A 14,464-nucleotide genomic window follows, 5' to 3' on the forward strand; every position below is an offset into this window, starting at 1 on the left:
ACTAACATGGTTCATTTCACTGTTAGTTCTATACAGTATAGTAGAAACTTATACTAATAGGGAAGGAAAAACATTTTTAGATGGGATAATGAAACTGCAAAATCTCAACAAATACACTCTGCAACATTGACTGCCTGAGATTATTGAAAGTTCTCCAGAAAAGATGTTTAGATTTAGAGTAACTTCAAATTTTTCCTTTTAAATCTTTCTGTGAAATTTGCTTCACATTCTGACAGTTGGCTTAGAAGCTGTGCAGTGTACCAAAAGGCTAGTAACTGCAGATTGTATGCAAGAAGGGCATAACACCCTAAGAAATTATATTAAATCCTAAAGGGAAAGCAACTAGTCACTTAGCTTCTGCTACTTTGTATTCCTTTTCCCTCATTTTCTTTGCCTCAAACCAATAATGCCATTTTTTAAAGCTGTTAGGCATAGGATATTTGTCTGAATCACAACCAATAGCTTGATAAGCAATCCAGTTGAGAACTGCAGGAACTGCAGCAATGAATAAGTTGTTGATACCTATGTACCTATTAACTGTGACATGTTCTGTAAGTGTAAATTCTTTAGGGAAATGACAGTTTTTCTACTCTCTGTATGTTACTTACGCAGGGTGTGATTTGGGTTCCTATATGTCAGTGCAATAAAACATAATAATAAAAATAACCTGCAACATCTACCTTCTCTTTTGTGCACATCTCAAAATTAAGGAGGGGATGGCATGGTTGAGTTTTTTTGGGGTGTTACTTTGTTTTAAGTCTCATAACTGTTTCTGTTTCATTAACAAAATGGGGAAAGGTAAATTTAACCTTTCCTGGATTACCTGATAATATAAAGGCCTGACATAGCTCTCCACTAAAATAGGTGACAGCACCCCAAAGAACAGAAATTGTATGTTAAGTAATCAAGGACTAGAAAGTTCCAAATGAAAAGGAGTAATAGTTGCAGCATGGTTCATGTAACCACAGGACATGTGCACAACTAGCTCTTTAAAACCGCAGATACCAGTAAGAGAGAAGACAGTCAGAACAGGATGCATCACATTGAAATATCTACACTGTGTCTTAAAAGAACTGATCTAGGATTCCTTAAGGAAGGGGGGGAGCTGAAAATTTGCTAAGTTCTCTCTCACCAAGTAGTCAGAAATGGGAAGCTGTGATTTCTCAACTTCCTAAAGAGGAGGTATTTTTGTTGTTGGTTTGTGGTGTTTTTTTAATTCAAAGAAAGAGCATAAGTACATCTCCTGCAGACAATGGATTCCTCATTGACACATCTTTCACAAACAGTAAAGGTTTTGCAGGCTGAACTCCCAGCAACAGCTGTTAAGAGCACAAAAGGACTGCCAGGGAGAAAAATTTAGATGCCTAAACTACAGTGCCATTTTATGTAACACAATCTAACACATCTGCACAGCACTTAACTATGGGAGACATGATCTTCTGGACTGGAACTGGATATCTAAAACAACACTGAATGCCTACCTTTAGGCATCTGAATTGCTGCCATAATCAGACCCATAAATTAGTTTCTGGATGATATCAACTTTCCTGAAGGCTCAGAAGAACAGATTTTTTTTTTTTTTTTTTAAATCTGAAAGAAAGCAGCTCAAGACTAGGTTATTTGTGTAGCTTCTATTTCATCTTGAGCTAAAAACATTACGACAGAAGGTGACAGTAGCAAAACAGAATAAATATGAAAATTAATAAAATATTGAAAGCTGTGATACATTTAAGTATATCAATACCATTTTTCAGACTCCATTGGCTGCTTTGGCCTGTTCCTTGTGCTTACTGAAACTGAATGATTGAGAAGCCTAGAAAGAAAAAAATATTTATTCAACAGCTTTGTAGTTGAACCTTTTTCTTAGAATACGTTACTTTCACTGCGTAGTATCTCCTGTAAGTCAAAAATTTTGAACATTAAGGTAACATTTTCCATAAAATTAGAGTATGTGTGTGTGCACACATATGAAATCCAAGCCCAATCCTGCTTCTATTTAAATCAACAAAAGTTTCCAGCTCTTGAAATATTACAAGTTCTGAATTTTAAGGAAGTAAAACTTGATAACTCAAACCAAAATGAAGTCTCCTCTTATTTTTCCTCCCTAAATAGATACTATTTCAACTGATCTCACACCTTTGTAAAGTTTTGCTGCCCTCAACACAAAATGCCCTACTGTTCATTAAAATTATAAGATAGTCAACCTAATGCAGACAAGAAATGATACACAGATTGGGCACAAGAAGTCAGTCAATAGGAGCAGGTAAGAACATAGCTGAGTAAGAAACACTGCCAGTACAAAGGAAATGCAGGGAAAAAGGAAAAGTGGAAAATGAAGAAGCACAGGCTAAGAACTAAATGAAAAGTCTAGTGCAGAAAGGAAACAATGGAAATTCAATTTTTCTAAACAGTAAACAGTCAAAAGAGTCAAAACTTACACAGAGATTCAGAAATGTCTTTTCATCTGGAAAACATACTACACATGTGCACACACAGGAAGAAAATATGAGCTATTATGAATGTTTAAAGTGTTAAAAATAACAAAACAATCAGTAACACTTAAAATTAAACATTTTCAAGAAGTGTTATGTTGAACAGTAACTAGAATGAATAATTTTGAATTCTCTGAGGTAGTAACGTTACACTTCGACACTGACTTCATGTGCAGAACTGTGATCAAAGTATATTTATGCTGAATTACACAGAGAAGTAGAATGTACTAAGAATCAGAAAGAATTAGAACAACTGTTCAATGGAAGTAAAACAGTAGGCACCTTTATTTCATTACATAGAGCACTACAAGCATTAACTTTTAATGGCTGATGACCTTTCAATCAGACTTCTCTGTTTATAGTGATAGCTTTGGGCTCAGTAATCTCATCTGTAGTTTAAATCTCCCACTGTGTGAACCTCAATTTAATGGGATTATGAGAATTTAAGTCTTTAAACCAACACAGTCTGCAGCATTTACAGTCTGTAGCATCTGCTCCCTACATTTTGTCTTCAGAAACTTTTATTTTGAGGGTGCATTCCAGAATTAAATTACACTACAGCCTGAAGAAAGTTACAAAAAATTAATATTCAGAGCATAGGTTATCAAAGCATAATATAAACATGCTATTTTAAAGTCATTAATTTTTAGAGAGAATTCCCAATTAGCCTTATGTCTTCCAACTGAAAGCTATGAGAAATTCAAAGACTTTGTACCAAGATGTGACCATTGCAATAGAATATTTTTTTTAAAATAGACATTTGATTCATCTAAACAGTTTGATGTAACATGTGCACCAAAACTGACACTTACCAATGTAAATTTTATGATTGGAACACAAGCCATCTCTTTTTTAGTCATTATATGAAACAGCTTGAATATGTTTTCCTTACTATTCAAACATATGTACACAGGCACTTTTCAGCTATGTTGTTTCTATGAAATATGTATATAATTAATGTTTGAGTTTATTATAAACTAAGTCTATTATAAACAAAGTATGTTTTTATACTTTGTAAAACCAAGACAATCAATCATCTTTGAAACTTCCTCTTCAAAACCTGAAAAATACTGATGGGGAAGTAATAGCAAGTTCAGTTTAGCAGTCACTAGTCCAGCCAAAGAAATCTGAATTTCCCGTGGAATAAGGAACCTGAAAGTTTTCGGTTACAGAAAAAGGTGAAGAAAAAATATGAATTTACTAAATTGCAGATTAAGGAATTCATGGCAAAATAATCTGTTCAACTGGAAGAGGGAATAAAAACCCCATCACTGTAGTCATGTTAAAACTGTCTTCCAGGAAATACAATGCAAAACTCAGTATGCAAAAGGAAAGTTTAAGTACCTCACATGCAGAAGTCATGCTCTTAAGTGTGGTGTTAAATGGTGCAAAGATTCCAGCAATGTTTCCATTCATACTACAACTCATCAAATCCAAATTATGTTTTTTATTAAACAGATCAATTATCAGTATCAATTACTGATGTCATACTGAATCACTAAGTAAGAATTGTGTTACTACTGCCATTAATTTCCTACTTACGGTTTCCACTAACCACACAAATTCTGTTGCTACAGAGGTAGCATGCAAACTATTATTTTGAAAGGGCTCTAAAAGTCAATACAAATTCTGCAATGTACATTACTCAACAGCACACACAGTGACACATATTGATATATATTAAACTGGAAATCCAACATTGACTCATTTTTCTAGTCATGCAAACCTAACATCTACTGCTGACTAGATGGGAGAGAAAGGTGATGGCAAGACCAATTACGGTACTGAAAAATATTTTCTAAAGTTTGAGAATTTAAAAAGTAGAATCTCAGTCATCTATACTTTCACATTTTGAGTAAACATCACGATTAAGGGACACAAATGAAGTGAATGATGGTAATGCTATTTTAAAGTTAGCTATCTTCAAGTGCAAACAAGTACTACCTAGGATCCATAACATGTTACAGTGACACACAGAGAAAAAAAGTTGGATTTTAAACTCATTCAGGAACAGTCTACTGTCTTTACATATGGCTCTGCTTTGTGTTCATAAACTGTGCTCTTAGGGAATTAGACAGTTATAGAAGTCACTGCTGTCAGGTAAGAACCCATACTTAACTTTGATGCAAACTGAAACAGGCTCATTTAGAACTAATGAAGATTAAATAATCTAAACTACGCTTTCTTTTAAAAACCGACCAGGAGTATCCACAGCAAGTTACAGAGTTTTAGTTGATAAGGTAACGAAGTCTGAAATTACTTGATTCATCACCTATGTGTCAGCATAACCTACAGAGCCCATTTCAGATTTCTTATTACCTGTAAGGTTTGTGTACCTGCAAATGCTTCCCTCATGGCTGTCAAATACAAACCAAGTTGTCACTGGTCATGTTAATTTGGAAGTGATCACTTCAAAGCCAAAATATCTTTAAAAAAAATATTTTGCCTGAGATTCTATGGTTGAGGTATCTATTAAAAACAAAAAAATGAAGAGAAAGCACGTCAAAAAGGTATGGAAAATTATGCTTCTAAATTTGGACTCATTTAAGTGTTCTTTGGAGAGTTGCCTAATTAAATATTTTCCTTAGATAGTATTTCATCTTAAAGAACAATAAATGCATTGCAATCTATTTTTAGTAACAAAATATCTTAGGCTAACATAGCCTATCCCTTTACTCTGTTGTTCAAGAAATGGCCAAAATGTTTATTTCATCCACAATTTAACTTTGGAAATCTGAAGCTCTACAAACCCTTTATACCTTGATGCACGTCCTGCCGCCCTTGTCCTCTGGAAGAGTTTTTCACTGAATGAAGTTCTATAGCTTAATGGCCTTCGTCTGTATTCATATTTCATGCACACCAAAGCCAAAGACGGAAGAAGGAAGCAGGATAGATTGATGGGAGAGGACAGGGAACTCATTAGCATAGCAAGCAAAAAGAAAGGAGACTGCATAATATTTTTAAAAGCCACACTGAACGAACAGAAATATGATTAGCGAGAAATTATTTCACGATGCGCGCTTTTCTGAGGATTCTGTTTACTCAGATTGAACATATTTTCCACAAACACACACAGAAATATCTTTACTAAACTTCTAAATATTACTCTTACTGCTGTTTATGGCAATAAATTATTCATTCAGAAAACTATGGATTCAAAATCAGGGCTAAATTTTATAAAGGTGATCTTGCCCTCATATACTTAAAGAAACATAAGCAAGCTTTAAAATATAAGTGCTGAACTAAAAAGTAAACCTTAACAATAGACTGCATATTCAAGAGCAATTCAAGAGCAAAGCAGAACCGTTAGCAAGATGAATACTTTAAGATACAACATATGACAAGTAAAATTTAATTTGCAGTGCTTCAGAAGAGGAGTGGCTTGGTATTTCAAATTACTAGATAACCAGGAAATATTAAAACCAAACAAGATGACATGCAATATAAATAACCATCATATAAAAAGCTAATATAAGAAAAAAACACTTATTCTCTCTTTAGTAATAGAATAATACTAGAAAAATTAGCATTCCTAGCCTTTTTTGCAGTATTTTTGGTAATAAGACTGTATCAGCATTAAGATTTCCTTCTTATTTTTCCCTCCCCAATATGAACAACCAATTCTTAAATACACTGCATGGAGTTCTAAGTAAAAACTATTTTATCTCAACCTCCCATCTTCCCACCCCCCACTGCAGCTATTGTATTTAACTAATATAAAACACTGGTGAATTTTTAAAGCTCTGAAGTTTATAGTATCAGGAAATGAATTTCTCTAATGCGTATTTCATGTGTATTTCAACTATCTTAAAAGACAGACAGCAGCGCTGTTCGTTACAGAGAAATTCAAAGGAAACAAAACCAGTATTTAAGCTGGCATGAAGTTAAATCCATTACTGTGGGCTAACAAATAACTTGAACTATTTTAGTTAATGAACTACTAATAACTTTTCCCTTTCCTGAAAGAGCTTACTCTCACCAAAGTATATCACTGGGCATTTGCCTGCCTGGTAAAGGAAGCAGAGAGAGCATGGTTCCTACCCTAGCCTGTCCACATCCTATACAACTCCAGGTATTCCTTCCTGCTCTTCGTTTTACACAGTTGTTAACTTGTTCTATTACATTCCTTTAATCCGCTGCTTGTTCTACAGTTCCCTTTCAAGAATCCTGTTGTAATGCTCAACAATAAGTAGAGAAAGTCAGGCAGTTCATCAGGATGAACTTACACTGTTCAGTTTATTTTTTATATATTCATAATATATATATAAGCTCTGTCATTTGACAGACTGTTTGAACAAATTTCCCCTTTAGTCCATAGGATATTTATATCTCACATCAGACTGAAGTACAACCTAAATTGTCTATCTGAATAAAAATAACCAGTCACACACAAACTATATGCAGGTTCTGTAACCCAAACCTAAGACAAAGTCATTTTACCATGTTACCAATAATCACTCATATGAGCATTAGCCATGCCTACTTAAATATACTGCTTTGGAAAAAAAAAAAAAGTATAAAAAGTTAACAAACATCAAACCAATAAATCAAGAGACTTTCACATTCATTTCTTGCTCTCCATAGGAGGTATATCACTGCTTCTCTAGACAGCAATTTTATGAAAGACAGGACGGGTATCCTGAAAGAGTCTGTCACTAACTGTTTAACAGCTGGACAAAACTGTTTTCAGAATGGTAAGGTTTCAAGAACTTTTGTGTATAAAGCAGGTTAGAGAATAAATTAATTGTAACAAAAGTTACCTTAACTAACATTGTAATAATACCTGTGTTTTTGTTCTTGCTGCAGTAACTGAGCTGCTATTTTTCTCAAGTCAGTCACTTCTTTGAGTTCATCATCATCTTCAGCCAGCAGCTGTTCTTTCTGAAGTCTGAAAAATTAAACATTACTGAAGTCAGGCAAGTCACTAAAGCAAGACACAGAAATGGCTGCATTACTGGACAATAACTAAGAAGCACTTCCTATAAGCTTATTCTCTGTCACAAAAGGAGTGCTATTTGTTCAATATAACCTTTCCTCCATATGCAAGGAGCTTAGAACAAAACCACCCTCACACCCCACCATCAGCAAATCCTTCCCAAAAAAGATCAAGGTTTACCTTTTTTCATCTCCCCAGTCCTCATTCTGTTCTATTTTTTGGGATTTCTCAGGATGTTTTCCCCGTTCCTTACACAGAATGGAAAACAAACTTAAGATTTGAATCAAAAAAGCCCCAAACAAATCTGCTGAATGTTTTTTCTTTTGTCAAGTTTTGCTACCTTGATATAAGACAGCAATGGTCCGGTCTGTACATCTCCTTGCTCAGGAACAGCTCCCTCTTCTGCATTTGGGTCGATGTAATCGTACACCTCCTGGTCTAGTGAGGATTGATGAAGAATGGAAAAGACAGTATTAAACAGTTCTCTCAACCAAATGTTATTCCTGAGAGAGATAAGTACTTATGAAAAATGTCCTATAAAGACAAAACAATGAAATCACGTCTCCTTGAACTAGAAATAATATTTTTTTCTTTCCTTTTGGTCTTGTCTATTTGTGATTATTACATCGCTTTCTGAAATTATGAAAATACAATGCCAACATGTGATCATACCATTTTGTGCAATCTTCTTGTATTAGATTACCCAAGCAAAAGTATTTCTGTTACCTAAAATGACAGATGCACAACAGATAGTACCTTTCTGCGGATCAAGTTTACTTCCCGTTACATGATTGTCATTCCTTAATGTCTGTTCCCTTGTTGATTCTGATACCTGGGAGTGAAGGCTGATTGTATCATCATCAGATGGCTGCAAAGAGAGTCAAATTTAATACAAAACTTGCATATAAATTACATTATTTTAGGATTTGCTAAGAAGTCACGAATTATAGTGCTACTGACCCTATCATAAGGAATGGCTCCCAGGACAGACAAAATAACATCCAAGCCAGTTGGGGATGTTTTGTGGGCAGGGTTTTTTTGACAGGATGGAAAGGAAGTTTAAGAGAATCACAGTTTAGGGAGCAACACACAACTGTTCAGTATATAATAGTGAAATACAGTATTTTGTTCAAAGAGGTCCAGTCCAGCCCCACTCAGTGGGTTAAGAAAACTGTACTAAAGTACTTTCTTATCTAAAGCCTCCAACTACTTTGACCCTTTTCAGACCACTGGGGTAAATAAAATAAATTAAAAAAAAAAATCATAGCTTTACTTCTAATCATTTGGAATTTTCTTTAAAAACCTCCAGCTAGTAAATATGGCTTGTTCTACAGCTTTCCCCACTAACAATCACTCTGCATTTGTAATAATTCTCCCCAGTTTCAAAAATATTTTGTTTTACACTATTCAGCTTTGACATCACTGTTATTAAATATGGCTCCTTAATCTATACTTCTACAAAATATACAGGTAACTTATATGGATTTTTGTTCATCACTTTAAACCTAGAGGATCATCCAGAAGTTTATTAAAATTTAAACAACAATGAGGATTACTAACATATACAAGTTTAGTCCAAATACACTTTAATTTTCTTAAGTACATTAATTAATAACAAAATAAAATTTCAAATAAATTTGGTTACACATTAAAAGATCTAAACAATTCCTTAGGTCAGAATTCAGTTTTAAAAGGTATGAAATTTGGACTGGAATGAACCTTAACCAGAAAAGTCAAAGCAATACGTAAATAATTTGTGTCTGATACTGTCAGCCTAATGGTTTAAACTCAACTGTAAAGATTTTTACAGAATGTTATATTCAACTTAGTAAATTATTTCTCATATTATACAAAATACAAAGGAAAGAAAAATTCTAAACCCCAGAAATTACAAAAATTCAACACTGAAAAAATACTCACTTCTGTTGTGGACAACCTTTTATCTCCATTATCACTTCCGATGCCAGAGTCCGGTCCATGATTTTTATTGGGATAAAAGTCCTCCATACTACATTAAGAAAAACAACACAAAAAACCCACACAGGAATGAAACAAACTAGTTTCACTTTTCTAAAAGAAAATAAAATCCTTTTAAAAATATATTCTCTATATGCATCTACAGTTGCTGATACAGAATTTTTACACAATACCCCATGTGCAGAGAACAAATTCCTAATATCCTAAAGGAGTTGTTTAAGAAAAAAAGTATCAAACCAAAGTTAAAGTTGGAACAATTACAGTACTCTCTGTATTTATGCGATTTTAGAATTGTTCTATTTCATTCAAAAATACCATCTTCAGAAAAGAAGGCTTCCTCTGAAAAAAGGCGATTTGTTGAATTCTACTGGCATACATGGCTTTCTGTTAGCAGCAAGCATACATTCCCTAATAGGCTGTCATATTATAATGGTTTAACTCTGCCTGAATATTCAAGAAGTACTTCCTCCAAATTTATGCCTTCTGAAGACATAAAATTGGCAGTATCAGCATGATGTTTTCCAACTGTGCACTGGAGCTTGGTTTAAATCATAGGATTATCTGGAAAGTTTAATTAAACAAGTTCTCACTACTACAAATATGAGGTGCAGTGGTAACATCCATGACCACCTTCCTTTGCAATATATTTTAGCTGTAGGCCTTAAGTTCAGTGGAGGCTTCTGGGGAGCAGTTGTGGACTGCAGTTTTTAGAAGCATTTAGAAGCTATCTACAGACACTGTGGACTAATTCCCTATGGCACAGATGCCCAAGATCAAGACCATGCACTGAATTTGATGGTTCAGATGGTTCTGTGTAAGTTTTATTCATTACTTTCATTTTTCCTTCAGCCTTGAACACAGAGGCACAAATTGCATGTGTCATTTAAAAAAAATAGGCAAAAAGACTGTTGTTCCATATGTTTTCCAATGGCAAGTTGACAACAGAAAATACAAAAGCATACTCATTTAATTACTCAAGAGGTACTCAGTAGAGAAGCCCAACAAAATATTCTGCACTTTTTAACCTCGACTAATCTAATAAAAAAAAAATCCATGGTATTTCACTGATGTTTAAGTTAGTTTTCCTTAATATATACATATGTGGGAGGCAGACTTTCCATCCAACAGACTAACTCTATATTCAGGACATTTATGGGAACTTCTCATCTAATGTTTTGACATATCTGTTTGAGAAATAAATAGCTGGGTTTTCCAATCAAAAAAAATTAGAATACATCTTTGTTACAATTTCCAAATCTTTAGCAAGAACAATGAAAATTTTTCATAGCAACTTGGATGAGTCAATTAAGCTTCCAATAACACGACCTTAGAAAATAAATACTATGACTCCCAAATAAAGAACAATTAGAGTACTGAAATTACAGCTATTATCTGTAATAGAAAGATCACTTCATAGCAAATGCTAAAGTTAAATAAACCAAAAAACCCCACTACTCACCTGTCTGTGAGTGGCTGGGAAGGGATTCGTTTACCTAATGACGGAAGATCCAAAGAATCTGGCTTTTTATCTATTCTGAGGCACGCCTGAATGCTGAGGAATTTAAATATATGTACTTTACCCTTTAAACATATCTGTTGGGAAACAAACAAGCAAAACCAAAAATCTTAATTACATAGCATGGCTTTTGAAAATGCACCCCAAGAAATACTTTCTACACTGAGTTTGTACTCACAGCTTCCCACTAGAAGAAATACAGCTAGAAAAAATGAAAACCTAATTGTTATCACTCAAAACAGCTTCCTCTTAAGATCCTAATGCAAATTTCTGAACTAGAATGCTTTAATACTAACCTGTGCTGGTGGTATCTGCATTGGATTATTATCCAAAACTATAACTTGTAAGTGACGTAACTTTCTGTAACAAATGGGAATTTCTGTAATTTTATTACAAGAAAAATCCAGCTTTACCAAGGGAAGGTCTCCTAATTCTGCATTGGGGGAAACAAAAAAGAGAATCAGATATCTTAACACTTTACCTAATTTACCTACATCAAAGAAATTAAGACTAGCAGCTTACCATCTGGCAGCATATGGAGATTATTTCTTCTTATGTTTAATTCTCTAAGTGACTGCAATTTTCCTATCTGCTGGGGAAGAACCTGAAGTTCATTGCAGCTAATATCCTAAGAAAGATATAATTAATAAGTTAACTGAATACCTTAAATGAAATTAAACAATGGAAGACTGCTATCAAAAATACTGTGAAGCATACTATAAAAAAAGATATGTCTGTCTTTTTTTTCAACAAAGGGAAGTACCACCATAACAGGACTCATTGTTTCTTCAGCAGTGATTCACATTTCAGAAGCCCAATTAAAAAATGTTGAACCAATGAATAATGAAAGACCAGTTTTGAGATTGAAACTATAGCATAGGAATCAGGAGTTCCTGGTGTAGGTCCCATATCAGTTAAGAACTTTTGTGCTACTTCCAGTGAATGATTTGCATTCTGTTCTTTTTATAAAAACTCTTCATCCTTAAAAAACCTTGAACCAATCTATGCAATGAAAAATTTACAAAGAACAATAGCAGGCTCACCAACTTTTTGGATACCAGCACTAGATGGTGACAAAGCTGCACCAAGTGAACACACACTACAGCTATTTCTACCGCTAATTTAACATTTATTATGTAGTCCAGACTGAGTCAATCACATTCCTATAGGACCATTTCTAATATTTTTTTATTTCTGATTCAATAACATTGACTTTAGAGATTAGTTTCCCAGATTAAGTAACAATGATACAAATCCATCTCTTGAAAAACTGGAAGCTGCTTTCAAAGGCAAGCTGAGGCAGTAACCAGAAGGAAAGCCTTAACCAGATGAATCCAGCCTCCTTCTCCACTACATGCTTCCAGAGCTTCAGCTTAGGCACTGCTCATCTGCTTCTGGCTACCATGATGTCTGCACACAGCTCAAGTTGCTTGGGATCAACTGTTGGGTCTCTATCGCAAGTTCTTTCCTGTCTACATCACCAAATTTAAGATGGGATTCCCTTCCTAAAAGCATCTTTCTAGCATGTGGCGTATTTGTCAATTTTTAAAAAAATGTATATGTATTACTTATGTTCTAAACAGGTGTAACACAGGTATTGGAATGAAACTCTCTAGTATGTTCTTAATCTGTACTGTCATCACACATCCATTCCAGATTTGACAATTTTGAGAAATAAACCAAAAATACCACAACTGCAATTCTGAAAAACATTCACCTCCTGTAAACAATAGCAATGACCCCACCTTGAAATCCTTATGACATTGAAGTGAGCGTAAAGAATTTCTCGCCAAAGAGTATAGGACACTAGAAAAGCCTCACAAACATTCAGAATATGTCATTTAAAAAAGAATGTTGATTTATAGCTCAGAAATTAGGTCATGTTAAAAGAAATCTCCAGGGCATATACAGCTACTCTGGAAACAGGATATGGATTGCTTGCAACAACTAAAGAAGTCTTACATATACACTGAAGGAAAAAAAAAAAAAAAAAAAAAAATCTAATCAGACCTAATCCAGTTGTCAGGTCAGAGAATAATTGTGCATACTTCTTCAAAACACCAGTCTAACCCTAACATGAAGTAATGATCAGAAAAGCCCAGAATACTAAGAATTATAGAGGAAGTCATGGAGAACAAAGCACAAAATGTGAGTATGCCATAGGATAGTCTTGTTGAACAGACACCTAGACTGTGATTATCACACATCACTATTCACCTCAATCAAAATAAAGGGTAGAAATGGGAGGGAAAGAAAAACAGAACAAAACAATGACTGAATGACATAACTCATGTAAGAGTACAGAGCAGAGATGAACTCTTCAGATGGAAAGAAGATTTTTGATAATATAATAAATAGAATTATGATTACTGCAAAGAAGATAGAAAAAATTCACCATTTTTAGTAACATACAAGGGACTCAAATGAAATGGATCTAAAGAGCAGTTTTATTTCTGAACCTCTTACACTTCAGTTAATCCAACATACTGATTTGTGTTTAACCCCATTTTTGAAACACTACAATATATTACACCTGTAATTTGAGTTCAAACACTAAGAAAAAGCAGTAACTGAATTTACATATTGTAGTTCTATATCTTTAAAAAATACTAACTTTTTATTACACAGTAAATAAACTGCTTATAGTTTAACTTTACTTAGTACAATGGTTCACAATCGTACTTACCAACTCCATTAGATCTCTCAATTTTCCAATTTCTTCTGGAATGGACACCAGCTTATTATTACTGACAACCAGAACTTTAAGTGGAAGATCAAACAGGTATTTTGGCAATGTTGATAAAAGATTTCGACTTGAAAAAAAGAAAAATGAACAGGGCTAGATTATAATCTTCTTTTTAAGCCTGACAGAAAGTCTGAGATGCACATCGTACAACTTTTCTCTTATTCCAGAAGATATTCTCCAGCTATTACAGTTTCATCTAAATTTAAGCTACAATCTTCATCATTAATTCCTTACCAGATGAAGCTTCTCTCAGCTATGTGAATTTTAGATCTCCATCTCACTTGATGGAAAGAGTATATACTAGAACTGAATCTAACACTAAAATGTACATAGAAATCTATTAAAAGACATGTTTGATGTTCGCTTTTATCCTGCTGGTACTTTCAGAAGGACCACCTGATGTAACAGTCCACCAATATGAAGTTAATATTCTCAGAAAAACAGACCTTTATACAAGGTGATTGCTTCTCATGTCATGTGGTCGTGTCACTCCTGAGCCATCACAAAAAGCCCTTAACATTTATTTATTACTTTGCTGGGCAATAGTCTGGAAGCTAAGTTTTACTTAAATTTTATTTCTTTTGTGTATACCATTTTCTAACTGCATGCACGTCTGCTTTGTACACAAAAAATATACTGACAATTTGATTTAAATCCATATTGGAAAAAACTACCAACTGCAGACTGCCACTGTCAGAAACACACTTTTTTTTTTTCTAATAATGTACATTTTAAAAAGCCATTGGAAAACCAGCTTGTTCAGATAAGGTATGAAAGCAATTCCTTTCATACATAAA

General features: G+C 34.0%; 1 protein-coding gene across 5 annotated transcripts in view; it reads right to left on the reverse strand.

Moving 5' to 3' along the window:
- The window catches only part of LRCH2 (leucine rich repeats and calponin homology domain containing 2), a 53,850-nt gene that overhangs the window by 18,685 nt on the left and 20,701 nt on the right, over nt 1-14,464 (reverse strand). For 3 of the 5 annotated variants that reach the window (XM_074915468.1, XM_074915467.1, XM_074915471.1), the window contains exons 3-13: nt 13,608-13,734; nt 11,444-11,549; nt 11,218-11,354; nt 10,865-10,998; nt 9,349-9,436; nt 8,185-8,296; nt 7,769-7,866; nt 7,609-7,676; nt 7,276-7,380; nt 5,252-5,329; nt 1,745-1,813 (exon numbers count right to left, since the gene is read on the reverse strand). In XM_074915468.1, the coding sequence (XP_074771569.1) occupies nt 1,745-1,813; nt 5,252-5,329; nt 7,276-7,380; nt 7,609-7,676; nt 7,769-7,866; nt 8,185-8,296; nt 9,349-9,436; nt 10,865-10,998; nt 11,218-11,354; nt 11,444-11,549; nt 13,608-13,734 (1,122 nt within the window). The remainder of the gene's footprint in view (nt 1-1,744; nt 1,814-5,251; nt 5,330-7,275; nt 7,381-7,608; nt 7,677-7,768; nt 7,867-8,184; nt 8,297-9,348; nt 9,437-10,864; nt 10,999-11,217; nt 11,355-11,443; nt 11,550-13,607; nt 13,735-14,464) is intronic. The other 2 variants (XM_074915470.1, XM_074915469.1) reach the window with 1 other exon arrangement.

This window comes from Athene noctua, chromosome 11 (assembly GCF_965140245.1).
Source record: "Athene noctua chromosome 11, bAthNoc1.hap1.1, whole genome shotgun sequence".
In the NCBI taxonomy this organism is placed as follows: domain Eukaryota; kingdom Metazoa; phylum Chordata; class Aves; order Strigiformes; family Strigidae; genus Athene; species Athene noctua.